The 23,733-nt window shown below is 39.8% G+C and overlaps 3 protein-coding genes across 6 annotated transcripts in view; all 3 read left to right on the top strand.

Annotated features, from left to right (window-relative positions):
* Positions 1–5,687, top strand: part of ndrg3a (ndrg family member 3a) — a 32,721-nt gene extending 27,034 nt beyond the window's left edge. For 2 of the 3 annotated variants that reach the window (XM_085273189.1, XM_085273191.1), the window contains 10 exons: positions 662–748; positions 1,308–1,364; positions 1,582–1,685; positions 2,138–2,203; positions 2,296–2,347; positions 2,474–2,521; positions 2,613–2,648; positions 2,757–2,808; positions 4,114–4,152; positions 4,644–5,687. In XM_085273189.1, the coding sequence (XP_085129315.1) occupies positions 662–748; positions 1,308–1,364; positions 1,582–1,685; positions 2,138–2,203; positions 2,296–2,347; positions 2,474–2,521; positions 2,613–2,648; positions 2,757–2,808; positions 4,114–4,152; positions 4,644–4,816 (714 nt within the window). In that variant the 3' untranslated portion in view covers positions 4,817–5,687. The remainder of the gene's footprint in view (positions 1–661; positions 749–1,307; positions 1,365–1,581; positions 1,686–2,137; positions 2,204–2,295; positions 2,348–2,473; positions 2,522–2,612; positions 2,649–2,756; positions 2,809–4,113; positions 4,153–4,643) is intronic. The other variant, XM_085273190.1, reaches the window with a different exon arrangement.
* Positions 5,688–7,219: 1,532 nt separating this feature from the next.
* Positions 7,220–10,712, top strand: sla2a (Src like adaptor 2a). Of its 2 annotated transcripts, none has more exons than XM_085273194.1 (8): positions 7,220–7,520; positions 7,990–8,093; positions 8,227–8,326; positions 8,423–8,509; positions 8,846–8,949; positions 9,459–9,611; positions 9,695–9,824; positions 10,199–10,712. In XM_085273194.1, the coding sequence occupies exons 2-8, from the start codon at positions 8,027–8,029 to the stop codon at positions 10,323–10,325; spliced, it is 768 nt and encodes a 255-aa protein (XP_085129320.1). In that variant the 5' UTR covers positions 7,220–7,520; positions 7,990–8,026; the 3' UTR covers positions 10,326–10,712. The 2 variants fall into 2 exon arrangements, with proteins under 2 accessions (XP_085129320.1, XP_085129319.1); XM_085273193.1 differs by having other exon boundaries at positions 7,987–8,093.
* A 739-nt stretch (positions 10,713–11,451) lies between these two features.
* On the top strand, positions 11,452–23,729 carry trpc4apa (transient receptor potential cation channel, subfamily C, member 4 associated protein a). Its single transcript, XM_085273188.1, has 18 exons — positions 11,452–11,616; positions 14,117–14,245; positions 14,385–14,501; positions 14,636–14,693; positions 14,803–14,858; positions 14,995–15,123; positions 15,738–15,939; positions 16,097–16,282; positions 16,405–16,547; positions 16,635–16,766; positions 16,865–16,923; positions 17,015–17,200; positions 17,377–17,467; positions 17,555–17,695; positions 17,793–17,904; positions 18,223–18,335; positions 18,489–18,695; positions 21,064–23,729. Exons 1-18 carry the CDS (start codon positions 11,491–11,493, stop codon positions 21,199–21,201), a joined length of 2,325 nt encoding a protein of 774 aa, XP_085129314.1. The 5' UTR covers positions 11,452–11,490; the 3' UTR covers positions 21,202–23,729.
* The last annotated feature ends 4 nt before the right edge of the window (positions 23,730–23,733 follow it).

Raw genomic sequence — 23,733 nt, 5'->3', positions numbered from 1 at the left:
CGGTACAGTGCAGCTAAAATAAGCACAAGCTAGCAGAAAGATCTAGAAGTGACATAGAGCAGTGAGGGAGCTCTAAAAAATGAATGATAAAAAGAGAGGATGGTAAAAGGGGAAGGTGTGGAAATGAGGAATTGTAGAGTTGGGCTCTCCGTGGACAGTCTTTTCTTATTTAGAATTAATGAGGAAAAATTGATTCTGAAACGCATTGCTTGCTTTAACTGGCTTTGAGCAAAATGTTTTCCCATGATGGATTTGCAGCAGATGCTGCCGTGCTGCATTAGCATCGTGTTGATGAAGCAGCAGCCGCCACCCTCTCATTGGATCTTAGATTTCCCCAGATACTCTCTTTTTGTCTACAGGAAGTTCTAAAGCTGCACCCCTTGATTTAGAAGTGGTTTGTGACTCCATCATCATTTAACAGAACAGAAATGCTTCACTTTTAATCATGTTTTTGCTTCTTTAGAGGACACGCAACATCATCAAAATGTTACCAACTTGTTGTTGTGAGGATGTAGCTCCTGGGAGAACATTCCCTTGTTCAGATGCTCAGATTAAACTACAATATGATTTAAAAATGATAAAGAAATTAATAAACAAAACAAAACACAGGGAGACATTTTTGTTAAAAAGCTCTCATCCTCGTGCATCTTTACTTTCACAGCTGAACAACCCGTCCCTCGTGGAGGGGCTGGTACTCATTAATGTCGACCCGTGTGCTGAAGGCTGGATTGACTGGGCTGCTTCAAAGGTCAGTATTTCCGCCTCATCGATGACCAGGATTTTCATCATATATGAAAAGAGAAAATGCTGCCTTCTGAAGACTAGTCAATACTAGTCAACTACCTAGTTAAAAATTCTATAAAAGCTCACCCCTCTTGGCTTAAAGAACAAACACTGTGTTTACTATGGTGCTCTCGCTGTGAATATTCAACAAGGTTGTATGAGGAAGACATTCTTTTACTGTGATAATAATATGATGTGTCGTTTCTGCCATATACATTTAAAACATCACACTTTTATGAGCTGTTATTAAAGTCTGAAACATGGCAAAGAGGAAAAGTCCTGAGCAATTTCTTCCATTTACGAAGTTTATAGCACTCAAGAGTTTTAAAATGCAGGTATACCAGCTGACATAGATATACCAGTGAATCTAGGGACTGTGCATTTATAGTAGCAGTAGATCACTTCACAATCATAAAATTTGAAGATTGCTATGTCAGTTTATTTACTTCTAATTAGTCCACTCTCCAGAAATAAATCAGATCTTGTTAGTATCTTACCGCGGCTCGTCTTTCTCTTGTGTGCAGCTTTCTGGATGGACCAGTAACTTGGTGGATATCGTCATGGCTCACCACTTCAGCACTGTGAGTCTGACTTATTGCTATGTAGTTCTCCTGACCTTTTCTCATTGAAGCTGTGAAACAGCAGCTGAACCTCTGGAGGCTTTCTTTTCAAATTTCCCTCGACACTTTTTTCTCAGACATTTGCTAATTATTTTATCTGTGTCCTCTCAGTTACTGTATAGAAACTAGTAGATTGTGCCATGTCGATCACGCTCTCGGTTTATTAATCCGTTCTCAGGATGAGCTTACAGACAACCAGGAGCTGATTCAGACCTACCGCCTCCACATCGCCCAAGACATCAACCAGGACAACCTGGCCCTCTTCTGTGGCTCCTACCAATAGTATGAAACAGTTCATGGTTATTATACACTATATATTAACTTGTATTTTCAGTTTTCTGCTATATATTGTTACAGTTGCGTTTTCATAGCTTAGATCCCTGATAAAGACAGGCACGTAGCTCTGGCTGGGAGGGAAGGAAAAAGGCCCACTATAAGATAAATAAGGATTATTTTGAATTATGAGTCATTCGCAGCTGCTTCAGCCGTGTCTAAGAATAAAAATACAGAGTTGGTAATGAACATAACAGGACACATTTAATATTAGCTTTTGCAGTTGCCTGTATTTTTGCTTATTCATTACATTTATGAGAACTTTTATTAACAAAGACAGTTAATTGCTGTGGAGTAAAGCCTAAATATACAAGCACAAAAAATGCAAAGCACAGAGGTCTAACGAGATAACGTCCTTTTCAGCTTCTCTAACACGTTCTCATTTTTTCCCCTTGCACCAGCCGTCGAGACCTTGAGATCGAGAGGCCCATAGTGGGTCTGAATGAGGACACGGTCAACACACTAACGTAAGTCTATGAGATCAAGATGACACAAATATACACATTGGGCTGTGAGTGCATGGCGTGATTTGAGAATATCCACTCCTCATTTATTCCAGTTGCCCTGCTTTGCTGGTGGTCGGTGACACGTCACCTGCTGTGGAGGCCGTGGTGAGTGGTGCCGGTGGTGCTTACAATCCATCATCTCAGTGCGCTAAGAAGCTTGGGGAAGGATTTGTTATGCCAACAAGCAGCAGTTCTTCATCACTCAGTGTTTGCCTGTCTTTGATGTTGCAGGTGGAGTGCAATTCCAGGTTAAATCCTACCAAGACTACATTGCTAAAGGTGATGCTTCTGCACTGCAATTTCTGACATATGAGATGATATTCATATTTATAAATGTGATTTATTGATGAGACTGATAATGTCCTCTCAGATGGCTGATTGTGGAGGCTTGCCCCAGGTTGTGCAGGTGGGTTTTTTTGTCTGTTTGTTTGTTTTTAAATTATCGAGAGACGTGAACGTCATCTTGCTCTTTTCTTGGAGCAACACGATCTTCTAACTTTTTTTTCTCTTGCAGCCAGGAAAACTTGCTGAGGCATTCAAGTACTTTGTCCAGGGCATGGGCTACAGTAAGTGAAGATGCTCTTGTTTTTTTGTTTTGTTTTGGGGTTTTTTTGTATGTGCCTGAAGGGTAAACAGATCTAACTCTAAACTGGTTTAAACTGGCTTGCTAGTAGTCAGTGTCCAAGAATTGTTTACAGACTAATACCTGTTTGAACTGACGTGTTTGTGGCCCAGGCGCTCCACTGAATTTCCTGTTGACGTGAGTGCAATGACAAAAGTTACTTAATTGAGACTTGTTTTCAATGCAGTCAGCGAGCTGTTGCTAACCTCCTCTCCCCCCCCCTCGGACATTGGCCTGCAGAGCGTGAAAAGAAAGGTTTTGCTTTTTTTTATTTATTTTTTGTCACCCTGCTCACGGAGAGGCAGTCCACGTGGCTCAATGGATGCTAACACCATTTCCTCTCTGCTTTTTGCAGTCTGTGGCACCCACCAGCCTCAGTAGGTGAGGTGTTAGTGCTTCTAGAAATGACGATCACATTCTGTGAGCTGAACAGCAATTTTCTTCCTGTTCAGTTCAGAGTGGGCGTTAAAAATTGCCCTTTTTTTTTTTTTTTGCCTGGTGTGTTTTCTTTTCTATCTGAACTGTTTAATGATGCAGTGTTTGTCAATAGAGACTCAATGTGCATGGTTAAACAGGCCTTCAGGCTTTACAGTCATTCATTTGTTAAAAAAACAAAATAAAAACATAAAAAGCAGAAAAGCCACAAACACATCTCTAGAAGACCCTACAGGCTTGCTATGCACCAACCAAGACTCTGATCGATGGACAGATGAATGTAGTTTTGCTTTTACCAGCTGCACAGATGATCGCTGTCTATGTGTGTCATTCTGTAACACCAACTCTATTTTGCATTCTCTCTTTCCCGGGCCATTCACTGTAGGAGGGCAGCTATATGTATCTAGTGTGCCAGAGCCTGGGTTTTACCTTAAAGGCCACCAAGTGCTCCTGTTGAGTAAATGCCACTGCAGGATTAGAGCAGATTAAAAAGAGTGTTTTCATTCAGTGAAAGTGTGGAAAAAAAATCTTAACACCTCAGCATGTTTCTGAAAGCTGGTTTTCCCTCATTAACACATTGCCACAGTGTGAAATGCAAAGGGAAACGGCCAGAAAGTTCAGGAACTCAAGTGTACGGTATAACTTGCATGCATGTCTTCATTTCTTACCTGCTGTTGCTAGCAAACAAATGACAGCTATTTGTCTACAAAAATTGCTGCGAAATACACAGAGGTGTGGCAAAGCACCACGAAGAGCTTGCTTTTCAACATGTCTCCCTTTCTCCTTTCTTTCCCTCTTTAATCATTGCCTGAAGTTCCCTACGTTCTTCTCAGTCACCTGAGCAACGAATCAGGTACCAGGTTTTTAAGTAGCTGCCAGATGACGAGGCTTTGAACTCAGTGGCCTCATAACAGTACAGTGGATGAATGTCAATGTATGCACGAAGTTCTCGAGAGAGCACTGTTTAATATTTGGAACAGCAGCTCTGGGTTGTGGATACAGTCAGCATACTGCACCCTTTGCATACTCTGATGACATTCACCTCACTCCCACTCAGCATGCCCCGAGTGTCCTAGTTTACTGCATGAGCTGCCGCTGTTGCTTCCTGTCAGTTCCATTGGATTGCAAATGCGGTGTGCTGCTGCTGTACTTACTGTTAGCACATTTGTGGATTATTTGATTTGATTAGTCTCCATTTATGAGAGCAGTTTGCATGCTAAGCACTTGTTTCCTGTTGTTGTTGTTGTTGTTGTTGTTGCTGATGTGTCACGGTATCTGCATTCCCACGCTGCACCGAGTCTGTGGGCCGTGTGAGTGGAATATTAACGCGCGTTTCTCTTTCAGTACCTTCAGCAGGAATGACTCGCTTGGCTCGCTCACGCACCACCTCCTCTTCCAGCATCACCTCCATGGACAACAGTCGCAGCCGCAGCAACATCAACAGCCTGCTGGAGGGCGGCACCACCGGGAGCCTGGACAGCAAGGCCGGGCCCCAGACCATGGAGGTCTCCTGCTAAGCCCCCAATCCGCCCCCACCTCGCACTCTCCCATAGTAACTTATGTCCCTTCTCCACGTCTCTCTAACTTTCTCTCTCTCTCATCCTAAGCAGCTCAATGCTAGGAAGATCTATAATGATCTATGTGATTAGAAAGGAGGATGTAATAAATATATTAACAGATCCATATTATAAAATATTGTATTAAATACACTGTCAAACTCACATTCCTATCAGAAACCATAACTCCATTCAGATGTGTTGTATATTCAAAAACCATATGATTGACCATATGACTCAGCTGTCCAGTCCTGTATTTATTTTTTTTCACATTGTCGTTGTTTCAAATGTCTTCACACAGTGTAGAAATCAAAGTAACTGGGTTTTTTTTTAACTCCTAACATCGATTGTAAATCATGATTGTGTGTCTTTATTGTCAAACTAGCTGCAATGCAAATTAGATACAACGCACAGCAGGAGATCACTTAGTATTTGCAGAAATAAAGCTGCATAGAAAGTGATGTGGATGATGCGTGCAAGTAGCATTGCATACTGTAGCACACTGTAAGTCCAGCTAAGTTAAATGTAGAGCTGCTCTTGAACTTTCAGTTGTGTTTCACTTCAAGTAATTTGACTTTGTTTGGTTTTTTAACTCAACCCAGCATTTCATTTTCCCTTCTGCTTTGTGTTGATGTTTTTTTAATTTGCTTTTTTTCCCCTTTTTTTGATGTTGTTCAGTTGACTAGTATATTCATTGTTGTTTTAACAACCTTCAACAAGTGGGATCTGATGTGAAAAGTATGAGTCCCTTCCATCAGGGGCCATGTGGTGCGTCTCACTGTCTGCTGGTTAGCTCATTTATATTACTACTGAATAAAGATACGAGAACGTGTCTTGTTTTTATTTGTCAGTGCTTTTACCAATAATTCTGCTAAACCAACGGCTTGTGAACAAGCGTGCAACCTAATCGAATGAATGACAGAAAGAGCGCGTCTGCGAGCAGAGCGTTCTCATACATCGGCTCTCCCGTTAGTGGAAAAGTGCGGTGGCTGTGGTGAGTGAGTTTCCAACCGCTCTTGTTTCTTATTTTGTTTCTGAGAGATAACTTCTGCTGTCACAGACGAGGTGGTCTATATTTAGCACATGTTACAAAAACAATGATCAGCTGCTCTGTAAATAAGATGATGATTTCTGAAAACAAAGCAGAATGGGAAAATAGTGTTAATATGCTAATCATAACACACACTGAGGACGTGCTTACTGTAATGATTGTGGGAGCTCTGTTGCTAATTATTAATTGCCCTTACTTGATGGAGCTTTCCAAGCATTTTTGCATAGAATATAATGTGATGACATGCATAAACCCCATTATGACGAATGCCCTGTTTTTGTCGACATCTGTGGTGCATTTACTGAGGTTGTACTCGGAGAAGCTGAGGCGGGCTGATCATTGCATTATTTTTTTTTTTACACGAGTTGACTAAAACACAGGAAATATGCACTATTTAGTGACCCTTTTTCAGTTTCTATTTGAGAAAGATGTACATCAGTGGTTTGGAATGAGTTAATCTCAGATATTTTTTTTTTTTTAAAAGAGCACAAAGTTCTTTCCATCTGTGCTAACAGGCTGTTCTGGTGATTCAGCACCAATCTGATCTGTTCTTGCTGTATTGTTTCCGTGCAGGGTACACTTGCTCATTTGCGTCTGAAGCAGCTCAGAGTACATCTGATTAAGACACAGAACAAGGAGATATGACAGTTTTATCTTGGTTTTATTAATATTTCCAAGAACGACTGGTTTGGTTTGTGTTTTTTCAACAGAGACATGCTTTTCTTTCCTACCCTCTCATGGTTTCATAAGCAGTAGAGCTACACAGTTACAGAATTCGTGACAATTTAAAAAAAATAATAATCTGGATTGCCTTTCACCTTTTCACACTTACATGTATAAAAGAGCAGGACCCCACTGGTGGGCTGTTTCTGCATTGTCACTGTGGTGGATGGATGAGAAATCATGGCACGTGTGGGTTGGCAGTGGAACCGCCTGATTCTGCAGAAGTTTGTCTTTTATCTCACAGCAACAACTGGAATCTTAACATGATGGATAATAATGTAAAGAGCGAAAACATCTCCACGGTTTTCCCTTTTCCGCACATTTCAAAATACAGAAATTCAGATAGTTTGTCCAGTATAAGCTTATTTTACATTAACTGTCACTGTAAACTGATGACACCTCTTCAACCCACAATGCGCCACAGGGTTCATGTACATGGGGATGACAAATTTCACTGACGTACACATTCATTCCATAAACAAGCGCACAATTGGTGCCTCTTCAAAACAGCCTGCATCAGAGAAATCAACTTGAGGTAGTTTATGTCACTGTTGAGCGTCACAGGAAGTTGCAGTTAAGCCGCATGTATAAAAGCCAGGCAGGAAGCTTCCTCTCTTCAGTGAGCCCACGCGATAAACAGCTGCGCAAACACAGCAGTCTTCGTGGTAACTGATCAGAGCAAGGAACACACTGAATGAGCAGCGTGCCTGAGTAGGAACTTGAGCTTATACATGTACTACACGTTGCCCAAGCAACATTGGATGTGCTGAAGGCCGAAGAACATTTTTCACTGGGAAGACTTGGATTTGATTTGTTATCGTGAAAGGAGTCTAACTAATTGAGCGGAATATATTTTCTGGAGGGACATTTTTCATCCAAGAATTGAAAAAGGTGAGAATATGCTTTTCTTTCCCCCCTTTTGTTCCAGGACTTCACTTTCACAACGAGGAAATTATGCTTAAATTTCCTTTGAATTTTTGTCACTGAGTGATGATCATGCACTGCAAAGAAATGGAGTGGTTAGTTACGGTGTTTTAGTTTGAAATATGTTCCTGCCTTGCTGCTACCGCAGAAGTAAAATCTCATCTCACTTTGCATTTGAGAAACTGACCATAGTTCTCACATAAGTATTGCATTGGAAATTTAACACAGGATATCATACCTCTTGTTGTGGTTAGGCGCCTTCCTGTATTCTGGTTTTGTTGCCCGGATTCAGATGTCCTAAAAAAATATCCTGCACCTCTAAGTAGCTTTACAGATACCACAATGCCAATGCATGAACTACATTTGCAGTTCAATTATGAATTTGTGCTACTAAAGGCGATTTCATAATAACACTATATTTTTCCCCCCCTAGCAGCAGTAGACATTTCAAATTAGCAAGAAAACCACAGACAATGGGGACCTGCCTCACCAGATGCCAATCCAACCTGACAGTCTTTGAAAACCCAGATGAGTCAATGGGTAGGTTTAATCCCAGGACAGAAATATGTGTGTGTATGTATGTATATATATATATATATATATATATATATGTATGTATAATTAGCCAAAGGCAAGATTAAAATCAAATATCTCTTCCTTTCTATCTGTGCAGAGAGCCCAGAAACCGTGATTGTGTCTCTTGTTGATTACCCATCATTTGGAGAAACACAACTGACCATGTGCATTGGGGAAAGACTGACCATGACATCAGAGTATGTATTACTGCTCTTAATGTTTCAGTTTTAATGTTCAGCTACAATTAGTGATGAGTGTCATTTATTTATTTCTGTATTTATTTTAACTCACAGTGACGGGGACTTCATAATGGTGAGATCCACAACGACAGGCCGGGAGAGCTACGTCCCTATCGAGTACACGGCCAGAGTTACTGACAGGTACAGACACAAGGACCGCGTTAGCAGATTTGTCACATTTTTCTGTGCGTGACAAAAGTCGGAGGAGTTGAAATGAAAGGGGAGACGGGGAGTTCCCTGAGAGGTGGGAGGGGTCCCTGTGTAGGTGAACTTTTACCTCAGTGGAGACAAATGTTTGGAACAGAGCTTTTCTTTTTCGGTGACATGATCAGCTCCTCCCTCCTGCAGTTTCAGTCCTCCTCCAGTGGTGAATGTGCTCTGATGTTGTTCCACTGGATTTTTCCTAACAGTAAAATATGACATTGTCCTCTCATCTTACTGTTCTGAATGTGCATTTTTTTAATTATTATTATGCAGGTGGCTGTTCAAAGGCATCAGCAGGTACAAAGCAGTGGAGCTGCTCATGCGTCCTAATAACCAGAATGGAGCCTTCTTGATTCGAGAGTCAGAGACAAGCAGAGGTTAGAGGTTTTTATTGTTTTTTGTTTTTTATTCCCCCTTTGTTAATTGTTAGATTTATCATTACCATTCAGTCCGAGGCCAACGTCATGCTAGGAACCCTGAAATTTCTTCATTTGAAGTTGCATTTCCCCTTAGCCTAGCTTTGCTGGGGAGGAGTATTTCCTACCCAGTTATTTTCATTTTCATTTCTTCTGTACTTCTAAAAGTGGTGATGGCTTGTTACACTTATTAAGTATGTATAAAGGATTGTTATTGTTCATGTATATGAATTTATTTATTTATGGAGTATTCATCATCAGACATTGAATCCAGTATAATAATTTCCTTAAGCAAAATCGCCCTTAAACTGCTATTTCTATTTCTACTGAAGGCACAGCTATTTACAGACTATACTGTAAAGCTCAGTAGAAATATTTAGTTTGCTTCAGAAACAACTGGAACTATGGTTAACAACTAAGACTGGCATATTTTATTAATTCCTGCATCTGTGTGTTATTTCTTTATTTAGATTCCTACTCGCTATCTATCCTGAGGAGAACCAGCTCTTCGCACCAGGACTGTGTGAAGCACTACCGCATTTCTACCCTCCCGAATGGATGGGTCTACATATCTCCAAGCCTGACTTTCTCCACCCTGCATTGCATGGTGGAACACTATTCAGGTTCGTATTAATGTTGAGACTATTTTGCTTTAACACTAAAGCCCTTGAAAAGATCGATGCTAAAATGTTGCCTTCTTTTGCAGAGACCGCAGATGGATTGTGCTGTCGGCTGGCAATGCCTTGCTTCATCCAGGGTTTAGACAATGCTGAAGAGGCCCGGCCTATTCCAATAACGACCAGGAGGCCCACCATCAAATGGAAGGAAATCAGCAGGTGTGGCTCGCTCTAGATTTACTTGTACTGATGTCTTCCATAAGATGTCACTCTGTGACTCATTTTTCAGCGCTGTCTTTCCTAGATTAGCATCAAGATCTGCCTTTTCCGTTTATGTTGACAGTCTGTTAGAAAGATAATGATTCAGCACTGCAGTAATGTACTGAATAAACTGGTGTGAAGAGTGTGTAAACAACACCGGCAGACATGCCAACAGATAGGCCTGTGGTTACAGTGGGTACGTGCCAGTTGTGAATGTGTGGAGCCTGCAAATGTAGAGCAGGATGTGCAGGTTGAAACGGCAGTCTCCAACGGATTCAGTTACCACATCACTTTCCTCACTGAAGTCTCAAATTCTTCTTTGTCCCCTCCAGATCGGTGATCTTAAAGAGGAAGAGGACAGTGTCAGATCACTCTCTGGTGAGCGAGGGGCTCAGGGAGGCTATTTACTCCTACCTCCAAATGACCGAGGCCGGCGAAAACAGCTGCTGGGACACTTGAGGAAAGACTGCAGAGTGAGACTCTGTAATTCATCGGCTGCGGCTTGGGGATCCCACTGGAAGAGGCCGTCTACACGCCCAAGTGCAGTCTTTAGAGACTGCCCTGGAATAGCGAGAGGGCTGAGACACTACGCTGTGTGGAGATATGCAGTACTGCAAACTATATGAGCTGGAGGACTGCTTTTGTGGATGTGTGTCCAAAGAGGCATACAGAGGAGCTTTGAGAAATGTGTTCTCATTTGGCTCCGAAACATTGAATGTATCTTTTAATTTATAAACTAATGTGTACTTGCAGGTTGAATGTCATATTATGTGTTAATATTATTGGAATATGATTGTTATCATGGTTGTGTCATTGGAATCCAATAAAAATATATAATTTATGTAACACATGTGCAGATTCTGTGAAATAACCAAACAACTTCGAGGGGAACATGCTAAAGTCCATTTGCTATGCTATTCCATAAAAAAATGAAAAACATGCTCTTGTACTGACACATGCATAGCCACACACGTATAGTACACTCATAGAGACATGTAGCCACAGCTTTAAAAGTGCAAAGACATCCGTGTTAGACTGCAGAGGCAAAGCAAGAGAAACACTTTCTCTGGGTGCCGAAGCGGATCACTGAATTCACGATACACTTGCTATCAGCACACAATATCCTCAACACTTTTCCATTCGTTTTGCAGTTTTCGAGTTTTGAAAACAAGCTGCACAAACCGATGAATGACTTATGTTTTTTTAGTCGTGCTGGTTACCATTGCCGCAAAAACACGAAACTACTGTGAAACGAATACTTGTACCGAGCTTGCACTGCAACAACTCATCTTTTAAGTACGTACGTTTAAGATTAATTAACGTAAGTTCAAGGTAGTTCAGGTGTCCGTAGAATTCAGCCGCCGCCAATAACGCCTACGCTTGTGTGCAATATATAAAAAATATAAGAACGCAAAAATAATTAATGGCAGGCCTGAATTTCTTTTTAATTATTATTTTTTAATTTGTTTATATATCGCGGTATATATGTATAAGAACGTAATTACCAAACGCACAAGCTCGTAGAGTCTGCTTCTCTGCCAGCAGATGCCGCTTAATTACCTCAAATAATTCATCAAAGCCTTTCACTTCCTGCCCAAACAGTTCAGTTCAGGAAGAAGAAATAATGGCGACGCTTCTGGGGTGCGAGTCCCCTTGTACGAGAGGAAAACGAAGAAACTACAGTAGCAATATCATCACGAAGTTCACGGCCACTAAAATCACCGGCCAGGGCTTCAGTCGAGGAACACAGGTGGGAGAAACGACATTTGTTTTGACTGTTAAACCACTCGAAAGTTGATCGACTGAGACCAGGGACTTGCGCTTGGAATCGAGCCTGAAAGGAAGACGTTGTCCGAGAGACCTAGCTGGAGCTGTAGTCGCTCCTGTCAGCTCGGGCTTGACTAACAGGCTAAACATAACGGGGTGTGATTTTTCTTTGGCAATTTTAAACTATGATACAACCTATTGCCAGGAAACATGTTTTTGCTCGCTGACAATCCAAATGACGCTGTCACTGCTACAAGTGTATGAGAAAAGCTCCGTTGAAGTGGCTCTTTTGTTGTTAGCTTTACATTAGCTTAGCATTGGAGGCCAGGTTTTGTACGATATAAAACATTTTAAAGTCGGTTGTCTTCGGACTGTTCTTATGGCCGTTGACTATAATAATGTAAATATTTCTACAGCGCCCCTCACTTTATTTTCTAAATACTGTAATCTTGGTATAAACGACAGTAAGATTTGCTAATGGTAGTGAAGGAGCTAGCGACAGCTAACTAGCTAAGCCAGCAGAATAGCTCAGGTGATTACGTAACAGCACTAACCACAATAACTATCGTTTCCATAAATGGGTACGCCACAACAGCTGTTAAGGTATGTTAACGTTCGCAGGTTTATTTTTGTGCCATTTACACGATATTTCTAAGTGTGAAGGGTTGGTTTTTGATTTAATGCTAGCGACAGCTTACGCCAACTGTTTAGATTTTCACGTATCTTCGTGCATACGAATGTCGCAGCTCTCCGGGTGTTTCCACACGTTCAACTCATGCATATCTATTATGATATTGCCCGTTTCATCCTAAAAAAAGCCGTCAAATTGTAAAGCTGATTAAACCCATTAACACCTTTTTTGTTTTCAATGCATATGTTAGTGGCGTGACTGTCACATTTCCAGCTAGCGTACTGCGTAATGACGTTTCCAAAGAAGCTTTGTTCTTAAGTAGAGGTTCTAATAACGCAAGGTATTTCCAGCGTTATCTGTTAACGCCCCCGATAACCCTGAACACGTCGACTTTAAACAAGTTTTCTTAGGCCGTCCAGGGAATGTTATGAATTGCTGTAATTTGGGAAAACACAGGAGTCCTGCCAGTTCTGCTGACACATGAACAGATTTTAAGGAGGGTATGTCATGTGCTGTGGTTTGAGCCTTCAGTTGTCAGAGCAGTCCACTTGGTGTTTTAGGTTGAACTGCCTCTGAGACATGAATTAAAGCTAATTATTTGATCATTCTTCAGCTTTTTGCCCAATTTCAGCAAAGTTGGTGGAGCATGGCCAAAACAATTACCCATTAAATTTTGTTACAGATCATTTTGTTTAAAATTGCCTGAAAGGTTCTTAGGCCTTGATTGATTACTCTGAGTTTTTTTTTTTTTTTTTTTTTCATTTCATCATCTTTAATATAAAAAAAGGGGGCAATATTAAGAATTGGTCAAATCATTTCATGTGAAAGTGACAGTAGGAAGACTGGGCTTGTTTGCTGTTTTCACAACCAGTACCTGCCCAGAGTAAACAGAGTTAAGATATCACACATTGTAATAAAGTCAGTTTGTCATGCATAAATATGCTTTTTTTTTTATCTCAACTTTTTATTTCATTCTTTCTCAGTGAGACGTTTTCTGGTAACAACATTTAAAAACATGCATATTTACACTTTCTTTCGCATATTTTTAACTTGGTCAATAATGTTTTTGTGTAGATGTTCTTTTCTTCCAGGAAGTTTATATGTCACAATAAATATGTGTTTCCTGTGATCAAGGGAGGCAATGACTCTGATCTTAAGGTCTCTATGACTTTAGATTTCATAAGGTTTAAATAGAAACTCTGTTGGGGCATGTTAGCTTTTGTAGTCTATGGTATGATCAAAGGTGTGGCTTTTTTAGTTTCATTTAAAAGAAGGCTTACTACCTTGCTGTACTCATAAAATGTTTCTTTCTTTGAAAGTTGCAAACCTATTGGAATGAGAATTTTATTATTTATTTGACTGACAACACACATATTTTATGAGTATGTGTTATAGTCAATGTCACGCTGCTTTTATGTTTATTAACGATGTAATTTTATTTAAAGGTCTAAAAGAAAATTGTATATTTTTACTATGTATAGCTGATTTCACAAAAACGTCATACAGTTTAGAATAAAGTATGAGAAGACCTTCTCACATAGCGGACAGTAAATGTCAGACTGATTTTTCACTACTGAAAGTACTATGTAGTATTGTGGTTTCCGAGCAGAATGTGCAGGACAGCATATACTTGTGGTGAATTCTCAAAACAATTACCTGTGCTATTCACAGATTGACTTAATCAAACATTACAGACTTGAAACTAGGGAGCTGGTGGGATAAAGTCTGTTTAGTGCTAATTGGATTGATTCTGACATTTGCAGTCTCATATACTGCTCCTCTAAGTAGTATCTAGTTCAGGACTGCAGTGCATGTTTGAAAAGGGCTCATGTTGCCTCTTTATGTGTTGTAGCTCCCAGGAGGCCTGCTTCAGGAGAGAGATAAACGTGCCAAGTGGAATGGCATCCCTACTCTGCTGCAGAAGCTCTATGAGAGCAGCCATCCCAACAGTGACCTCTCCCATGCCCACACCTTTCTTAAGGTATCCACATAGCACTAGTCCATCAAAGGAGGCAGTGAAATGACTGGTTTTAGCTTCTTTTTTTTCTTTTTTTTTGCTTAGTGTTTTACTTTGAAAACTGGTGGGGAAAATAGTAATGTGACCACTGTTTTTTTGGCAGTTATTATTATCCCAGCTGTCTGTGGAGGCCATGTCCTTTGTCACAGAGGACAGGAAGACCGCTCAGGAATCCACCTTCCCCAACACGTACACTTTTGACCTCTTTGGTGGAGTTGATGTAAGTCTTACATTCTTGTGGTGTTATTGGACTGAAGCTGTTATTTCTGAAGAATAAACTCTCATGTATAGCTCAACTCCTCCTGAGATACTGGAGAAATAAAATGGTTTTCTCATTTGTCTGTGTTCATAAAGCTTCTAGTGGAAATCCTGATGAGACCTACACTAACTATGCAGAAGAAGAAACCTAAAAGTAAGTAGGACTGCCATAACATCTGTCCGCATTTCTGCGTTTTAGTTCTTAGTTTTTTTCCTATAATCCTGAAACAGTCAGATTAATATTTGTGCTTCTGTTACAACAGTGAATGATGACCTGGTCAAAGACTGCCTTAGTGTTCTGTACAACTGTTGCATATGTGTAAGTACCATGTTACATATTTTTCATATAAAATATGCCGCACATATCATATTTTCCCTTCCAGTTGTTTGCCTTGATGCAGAATCATTTTTGCATAATTTAATGACCGTGTAAAATTCCTTGTTTAAATTCATAGACGGAGGGCGTCACAAAGAGTCTGGCTGCTAGGGATGACTTTGTTCTGTTTCTCTTCACCTTGATGACAAACAAGAAGACCTTTCTGCAGACTGCTACTCTTATTGAAGATATTCTTGGAGTAAAAAAGGTGTGTCAAAGTAAAGAGTTCTACTTGGATTAAGTGACAGTAGGGGGTAAATGTATTTATGGATCTCTTGACTTCACTTTAATGCATAGTTACTCAACTATTTAAAAAGGATTTTAAGCAATGGATTATAATCATGTGTTAGCCATGCGACAGACTGGCGACCAGTACAGGGTGGACTCTGGCAAAAACTCCAGTTACTTAATTATCCATAACTAAGCCAACTATCTGTCAGAGCACTGTGGAGATTATAAAATGCGACTGATTTAATTTTATTCTGTGTGCTCCTGATGGTTTAGACATCTCTCTCACTTCACTTAGCAGCTTTCCTTAATCTTTTTACTAATTATGACAGATAAACCTTTGGTCCATGAAAATGTATAAGTCACAGTTAGCCTAGTTAGTATGTATTATTCTGATCATTTGTCAGTTTTGTAAATACAAAAGAAGTAAATATTTTCAGGTCTTACGCGTAAACTGGCATGTAGCATTTATACATATATCTGCTGGGTCAAATCAAATTTAGTCGGGGTCTGTCTCAAAAGTTACTTTTGAAAGTGTTGCAATGTCTGCATTCTGTTCACATTTGATGTTTTACATCTGGTCACACCTTTCAGGAGATGATCCAGTTAGAGGGCATCCCTAACCTGTCGGGTCTGGTCCAAAGCTTTGACCAGCAACAGCTAGCCAACTTCTGTCGCATCCTTTCTGTCACAATCTCAGAACCTGATGTGGGAAATGATGACAAGCACACCCTGTTGGCCAAAAATGCACAGCAAAAACGCAATGCAAGTCCTTCACGTGCAGAGGTCAACCAGGGTAGGTTGTCTTCAGAGTTCAAAGATTTATTGGCTGTGTCATTTATTTTGTACAATAGCAAGAGTGCATTTGACTGCGTTTGTTTACCCTGTTTCTGACACTTGTAACAAGAAATGTCATTAAACTGAACTAACAGGCCTTTTTTTTTTTCCAACAGTAACCCTGCTGAGCATCCCAGGATTCATTGAGCGGCTTTGTAAATTGGCCACTAGAAAGGTATCTGAAGCCACAGGTGCTAACTTCCTGCAGGAGCTGGAGGACTGGTACACATGGCTGGATAATGCTCTGGTACTGGATGCTCTCATGCAGATGGCCACTGAGGAACCTGAGCAAAGCAGTACAGGTGAGAAAAAAGGCATTTATGATACTGCTAACTCATGGTTGCATTCCCGTGAACTTTTAATAATACATTTGGACATGTTTTTTTTTGTTTTTCTGTTGTTTTTTTTCTCTCCTCACCTACAGAGTCGTCAGATGAGAGTTCTCTGGCTACCAGCCCTCTGAGACATCGACTGCCCCAGTCCATGAAGATTGTCCATGAGATTATGTATAAAGTAGAAGTACTGTATGTGCTCTGTGTTCTTCTGATGGGCCGTCAAAGGAATCAGGTACTCTTCCCCACCATTAGAGCTGAGCTTGAATTTTTTGTCTGAACAGAGTTAAATTGTTTTTTCCCCCCCCGTAACTCCTCTCAGGTTCACAAGATGCTGGCTGAGTTTCGTCTCATCCCAGGGCTCAACAACCTGTTCGACAAGCTCATCTGGAGGAAATATACAGTTTCGAATCACGTTGTGCATGGCCAGAATGAGAACTGTGACTGTAGTCCAGTATGAAATTTCAATTCAGTAGTCCTAAACTCATCATTACAATTACATATCACTTTTTAAAATATGGAGGGTGAACACTCTTTATTCCTGTCACACAGGAGATATCCTTCAAAATCCAATTCTTGCGATTACTTCAGAGTTTCAGTGATCATCACGAGTAAGCAGCGTTTTTTTTATTTTTTTACTTTTAACCTTAAATGAAATATCAAATGTTGATTTACCTTTTCAATATGTTCCCTATCTTTCAGGAACAAGTACCTCCTTCTAAATAGCCAGGAGTTGAATGAACTGAGTGCCATTTCCATGAAGGCTAATATCCCAGAGGTGGAAGCTCTTGTCAATACAGATAGAAGCCTCGTGTGTGATGGGAAGAAGGGCCTCCTCACACGTCTCCTGACTGTCATGAAGAGGGAGCCTCCAGACTCGTCTTTCAGGTAAGTGTCATGTAGGCCAAAGACGGAGATAATGCAGATTATATAGTCAGCCATCTCTTTAAAAGTCTGACATGCACATATTGGAGAATCAGAGATTGTGCCATTTAAATGACTGCTCAGGGTTTCTCTGTGTAGTTTGCTTTAGCTGATTGTTTCTCTTGGGTGTTTATATATAGATTCTGGCAGGCAAGGGCAGTGGAAAGTTTCCTCAGAGGTGCCACATCCTATGCAGACCAAATGTTCCTTCTGAAGAGGGGCCTACTAGAAGTAAGATAAATGTTACCACCCATGTACAGAGATCTTTCTTCTTCTTTAGTGAATCGGTGTTCACTTTCCATTTTCATTCCTCGACAGCACATCCTGTTCTGCATCATAGACAGTGGTTGTACATCTCGCGATGTCCTTCAGAGTTACTTCGATCTGCTTGGTGAGCTCATGAAGTTCAACATTGATGCTTTCAAGAGATTCAACAAATATGTCAACACTCCAGAAAAGGTATGATGATAGATCCTAGTATTTATTAAGAATATATATACTGGCTGAAAAAGATCTTACTGCATTGTTGCTAATGGTTTTTTCTTTTCTTTTTTAGTTTCAGATGTTTTTAACACAGATCAACAGCTCCCTCGTGGATTCAAACATGCTAGTACGCTGTATCGTTCTTTCATTGGACCGCTTTGAGAGCCAGACTGAAGATGTCAAAGGTAAATGGAAATTTGATGGTTGTAAACTGGTGTTTATAGAATATTTAAGGCAGAACTTAATATGAGCATTTTCTTTTATTTATTTTTTCTTTTTGTTTTGTTTTTTATCTTTGGGACTTTAATGTGCTTAAAGAATACATAAAATTAATGATTGCTGACAAAATCTAAAAGAAAGCAAAGAGTTTGAAGTGGAATTGATAGCTGATGAAACAATGTGCGCCAGAAGTGAGAGTACATTGATACATTTATTTGATTTATTACGTTGTTTTTTTTCCCTCCACTTTACAAACATGTTTTGTGTTCTTTGTTGTTTCCCAGTGGTGGAGGTACTTTCTGAGTGCTGCTTGCTATCGTACATGGCCAGAGTTGAGAACAGGCTGTCGTTCCTTTTCCGACTGGTCAACATCATCAATGTACAGACACTCACACAGGTCTGGGTTCATTTACACCTTGCCACATGTTTTCATAGAAGATCATGGTGATTATTTAGCAAAAAAGTCTGTTTAAAAGTAAACTGTAAGTCAGTTCAGAGACATTTGGCATTTAACATTTTTTAATTATAACTGAGGTCTGTTTCTCTACAGGAGAATGTCAGCTGTTTAAACACCAGTTTGGTGATTTTGATGTTGGCCAGAAGAAAGGCTAAACTGCCCTTCTACCTCAACGCCCTTCGTGAGAAGGAGTATGCTGAGAAGTACCCGGGCTGCCTGCTTAACAACTTTCACAACCTACTGCGATTCTGGCAGCGCCACTACCTCAATAAGGACAAAGACAGCACTTGTCTGGAGAATGTGAGTAGCTGAACGTACAAACACTCAACCAGGTCCAACATCACAGGCAGGAAGCAATGATCTCTTCACTTATATTAAGTGGCATTTGTGTTACACCTTCAAAACATTCCACAGTAGAAACGTTTGCAAGCACAGTGATAAAACCAAGACTTTGATTGCTGTGCTGCAGCACTTGTAAATTGTAGAGACGCATAGAAGTTCTTTCAGATTAGATATTGTCTTTCATTTTTGTGAAGAACTTCTGTAAGTCAGGGACTTTCCATACAAGAACTGAAATACCCACGCCACACCACCACAACTAAAAACCTGCCCTTCTAAAAAATAGTTTCTTTCTGCTGAATGTTTAAGTGCCACATATCATCTGCAGCAGTAGCCACCACCAGTCAGGAATCCCTGTTAAATCCACCTGCCCATCAGGGGTTAAATAAAACTAGAGTAAAAGAAGAAAATGTATGTGCTCTTTGTGTTCTCCACTCAAACTGTGATTAATTAATTGGAGGTAAACAAATATAAAATTCTTTTTATATTATTTAATATGAAAAAAATACACATGCTGGGACTAAGTTATACCAAAACCGAAGTGTTTACTTTTGCTGTAGCGTTGTCTCAGAAGAGGGCTTTTTCCCCCTTTAATTTTCACATGGCTGTTTAAACATTGATTATGTAAGTAGATCTAAAATATTTGACTGCCCTATGAAATTATCAACTCTATGAGCAACATTTACTCATTAGTGGGACTTAATGCTGAAGATGGTGCAACAGATTTTGCTTTGATGGGAGGGAGATGGAGGGCTCAGCTCCTTTCACAAGCAACAATGTGACAAACAGATGTTTGGAAATAACTTTACAAAATAGCAAAATGGTCATTGAGCTCAAAGTAAAACAATCTAAAAGTTCTATCACAGGAATTCTGTAAAACCCAGACTTCTTACTGTTTTCTGAAGCCATTTTCTTTCATTTGTAAAAGAACATGTAAAGATGTTTCTTAATGTCCCACTCACTGTCAGCATAACAGTTTTACAAGGTGATGTCAATGTGTTTGTTTTGCTTGCTCTGCTGCCACCAAGTGGCAGATGTCTCCAACTTGGCTGCTACAATTTTCCATTAGATTTGCACTGTCCAACCTAATTACACTGTTGACTGCCACAGGTTAATGACTTTGACACATACCAACTTACTGTAGTCTTCAGTACCCATCAAATTTAAACACTATAAACGTATAGGGTACACAGACACTGCTTAACACAAGAAGTGCTTCCTGTGGGAAATACTTCTATAAATGGGGTCAGAGATTTTAGTTGGCATTTGATGCTTTGCCATTGGTTTAATTTGGAAGGGAAACATTTAATTAGTGGTGGACAGTTTGATCAGGTCATGTAGTGACAGAGTAAAGGATATTAGCGCATAAGCCCTCATTACAGAGATGTATGCACTTTTTGTAATTCTTTGGTGTAGAGAGATGGGTTTTTTGGGGGGGGGGCAGAGCTTATTATGAAAGAACTAATTTCATAAGTTCAAAATGATTTAATGCTTGCATCAGGAGAATAGTGCCGATCCAAACGTTTGACCCTACAACAAGGTGATTTTTGAAGCTCTGCGGTGTTGTGTAGGGTGTTTTGCATTTTCAGTGGTTTCATGTTTAAACGATGCCAATTATGATTTGTGGTGTTAGTCACCAGATCTCAGCATCATTGATTACCTCTATTTCTATTTTTGAATCTCTTTGAATCTCAGTTATCAAAACACAAAATTAGGGAAAACTTTTAGCCTAGATAAACAAGTCTTAAGTCTGTTCTCGTGGCAATTAGTGGCATTATAACAAGACTATTATTTATTTTATTTATTTTTAAGTATTATTATTTTTGAACACTCATCTGTAAGTGTTAACATTGATCCAAGAGACATCTAGCTAACCTATTCTGATTTAACCTATTTCTCACTACAGCCTGTACTTACCTATAGTTATAGAATATTCACAACATACTTCATACCGTGTACATTATAACACACCATAATAGACCCATTTCTGTAATATACTTACATATCTATATTATTGCTAATATATATTGTAATATATCTATATCACTAAAGCACTTCTGGATGGATGCAAACTGCATTTCGTTGCCCTGTACCTGTGCATGTGCAATGACAATAAAGTTGAATTCTATTCTATTCTATTCTATTCTATTTATCTGTTCATACAAACCAGTAAAAGTCCTTTTACTGGTTTTTACTCTTTTTATGTAAAAGGCTACTTGAATAACTAATTATAACTATTATTATAGCTATAGCTGGGATACCTTTTAGCTGTGGGGTTTTGTTTTTTGTTTTTTTTTGTTCTTATTCATCTTGGTTTTCCCTTTTTCAGAGCTCCTGTATCCCATTCAGCTACTGGAAGGAGACTGTATCAGTGCTGCTGGGTTCAGACAGGACTTCTCTGTGTGCCATAGCGAGCTACATCGATGAACCATTCATGGATCTGGACAGAGATCTGCTGGAAGATTGACCTCCAGTGTGTGCACTTAGTGCACTGGGGATGGGATGGGGCAGATGGCCACATGGAGCATGGACACCTAAAGCTGGCAATGACCCCGCTGAGCTGAGCCGTCCGGCTGCTTAGGAACTGTGTTCTGGATGTAAAAACTCACCTGTTTGCTGTCTACACCTTCGCATGGAGGCTGTCATCACAGATTTCAGCAAATAGGAGTTTTCCTGGCCATCGTCTTCTCACTGAGTTAAATCCGCTTTTCAAGAGAAAGAAGAGGAAAACCTGTATGCCCACCCCAGATTGGCCACATGGTATAACAGACAATTAAACAACCTTCAAAAAATGACATCTGCATTGGTTGTTTGCTTTAGGTGAAATTTAAAATAAAACTTTTTATATAACCTAGAAAGTTCTATGATAAATATGTATGATTCAACAAGTTATGTTAGGAAAAAAATGGACTTGGTTTGGAAATTACCGCAGCTTGAACTTTCACGTGCAGGTTAGTGGTGTGTCACAGGGCTGCCAGGAGTCACCAGCCTCACTCTCGCACTAACTTCATGCTCTCTGTTGACTCCATGTCACTCCACTGTCTGAGCTTGGAGGAAAATGGCTTTTTACTTTCCCCCCCTTCTCCCCCCCTTATGAGTCCTCTAAAAAGAGAATTTTCAATGAACCCGTCTGTCTATTTTATTAGGTGGCTATTGTTCATTGGTGCTTTCTGGCTCCACTCAGCACATTTAGGTAGCTTGAGGGTGTGCTGGCATTTTCCACATATCACATGGGGTACCTCTCATCTAAAAACCACCCTTCAGTTATGGCTTCAGAAGCCCCACCCAGGGACTCATTAATATTATTATTATTTTTCTTGACTTATATTTTGTGTTGTTAAAACGGTGGCTTTTAGCTCTGGATAAATTGTAGAATAAAATATTGCACATTTGTTTTTATTGTTTATATTTTAACCCATTTGTTAAAAAAAAATCTTCATTATGTAACAGAAGCTTTTGTGAGAAAATGCTTTGGGAAGAGAATAAACTATGCAGGTGTAAGTGTTAAAATAAGAGTTTTTGTTCACCCCATACCCAAAGTTTGCTTTATGCGAATTAGCTTTCAACCCAACATCAGCATTTGATTGGAAATCCTCCACTTTCTCTGGTATCTGGCATTTCCTGAAACCTTCAAGCTGAGAATGACAATCTTCTTGGTGGCTCCTTCTGCATAGCTCAGCTTTAATTTAAACGATGAGCGTGGCTGTGTTAAAGTTGTCCACAGCCTGAATGTGCTCCTGTTTTGTTGAAATGGAAGATGCAGAGCTAAAAAGATTTGGATGTGTCCAGTCAAACAAGTACAAATGAATCAGCTACCTCATGTTTTATCCCAACGCCGTACAGATCAAACCACTCCTAATCACAAGTGTACAGATTTAATCCCAGCACGTTGTGTTCACGTGAATGTATGAGGGCATTTCCGACACCACGAGTTGTGCTTTTTTTGCCTTGAGATGCAAGTGAACATGTCAATTTTTTATTTTATTTTTTTTGAAGCCTTCTATTTGCTTTAAAGCTTCTTAAGGTTCTCCTATTTTTTAGCTTTTAGCATGTCTTAAAACTCTTGACTGGTGTGCGCAAACTTTAAATGACTTCATCTTCTGTGCTTTGCAGTGAAAGTAACGCAAGTACCCGTAAGTGCTTCTTTTTCGAGTTCTCCATTTCTTTGTTGGATGCCCAAGAATATTTACAACGGTGTTCTTCAGGACAGATTGTTTATTACGCTGTTATCGCTTCAGCCGTTGGTGGTAGAAGTCGGACGAAGCTGTTGGTATGAAAGCATGAATGGTGTGAGCTCTTTGGAATACCTGTATAAACATTTTCTTCACCCTAGTTTCCGTAGCTTTGTGATGAGTTTCTGAGAGTGACCCTTCTGTATGATGCACAAGAGAACTGGTTCTCTATAGTAATGCTGTATGTGGTGTGATCCACCCAGTAGGCCTTAGTTTTCATTCATTAGTTTGTACAGAAAAAAATGGTGAAATGTTATCCTCTTTGGCCAAAAACATGCTGCATAATATAACACACTATTTGACTTATTTTAGACCCCTGACTTTGACTTTAACTGTACATTTTATGTAATGTTTAGCATGAGGGGGACGGTCATAAAAAGCCCTAAACACACTTTTACAACTGATTATATGGTGCTTTTTTTTGGGGTGGGAGGGAGTGAAGGAAGATGATTGTATCTCACTAGGATTGACGGCATCTATGGGGTTTGCGACAAACGGCATTTCAAAGATGCTGACAGTGAGTAATGTCGTGTACAATCTGTCGTAAAACGGCTTTAGGAAATTATACATCTATTTTTCATCTTTATGGTTAATCTCTGACTAACCCTGTTCAACTCACAAAATCTGTTCCACATTCTAATAAACACTTCGGTGACAAACTTGCCCTCATGCTCCTGCTCTAATGCTGGTATTCAAGTTTAATTTCCTTATTTAACAGCTGTTTGTCAAATTAATCATATAATAAATTCTTCTTTAGACTGTCTTTG

This window comes from Mchenga conophoros, linkage group LG5 (genome assembly GCF_057382185.1).
Source record: "Mchenga conophoros isolate Kocher_MC1m ecotype Shallow Benthic linkage group LG5, M_conophoros_male_GT1.1, whole genome shotgun sequence".
Taxonomy (NCBI): Eukaryota; Metazoa; Chordata; class Actinopteri; order Cichliformes; family Cichlidae; genus Mchenga; species Mchenga conophoros.
Note: the sequence above shows the minus strand (reverse complement) of the source record. Positions and strands in the feature narration are given on the sequence as shown.

Bases quoted from the DNA above. Each gene is read 5' to 3' on its own strand.
- sla2a (XM_085273194.1), top strand. From the start codon at position 8,027: ATGGGGACCTGCCTCACCAGATGCCAATCCAACCTGACAGTCTTTGAA. The intron at 8,327-8,422 runs GTATGTATTACT...TTTAACTCACAG, and splicing joins AGACTGACCATGACATCAGA to TGACGGGGACTTCATAATGG. The intron at 8,510-8,845 runs GTACAGACACAA...ATTATTATGCAG, and splicing joins ACGGCCAGAGTTACTGACAG to GTGGCTGTTCAAAGGCATCA.
- trpc4apa (XM_085273188.1), top strand. From the start codon at position 11,491: ATGGCGACGCTTCTGGGGTGCGAGTCCCCTTGTACGAGAGGAAAACGA. The intron at 16,283-16,404 runs GTGAGAAAAAAG...CCTCACCTACAG, and splicing joins ACCTGAGCAAAGCAGTACAG to AGTCGTCAGATGAGAGTTCT. The intron at 17,468-17,554 runs GTAAGATAAATG...ATTCCTCGACAG, and splicing joins TGAAGAGGGGCCTACTAGAA to CACATCCTGTTCTGCATCAT.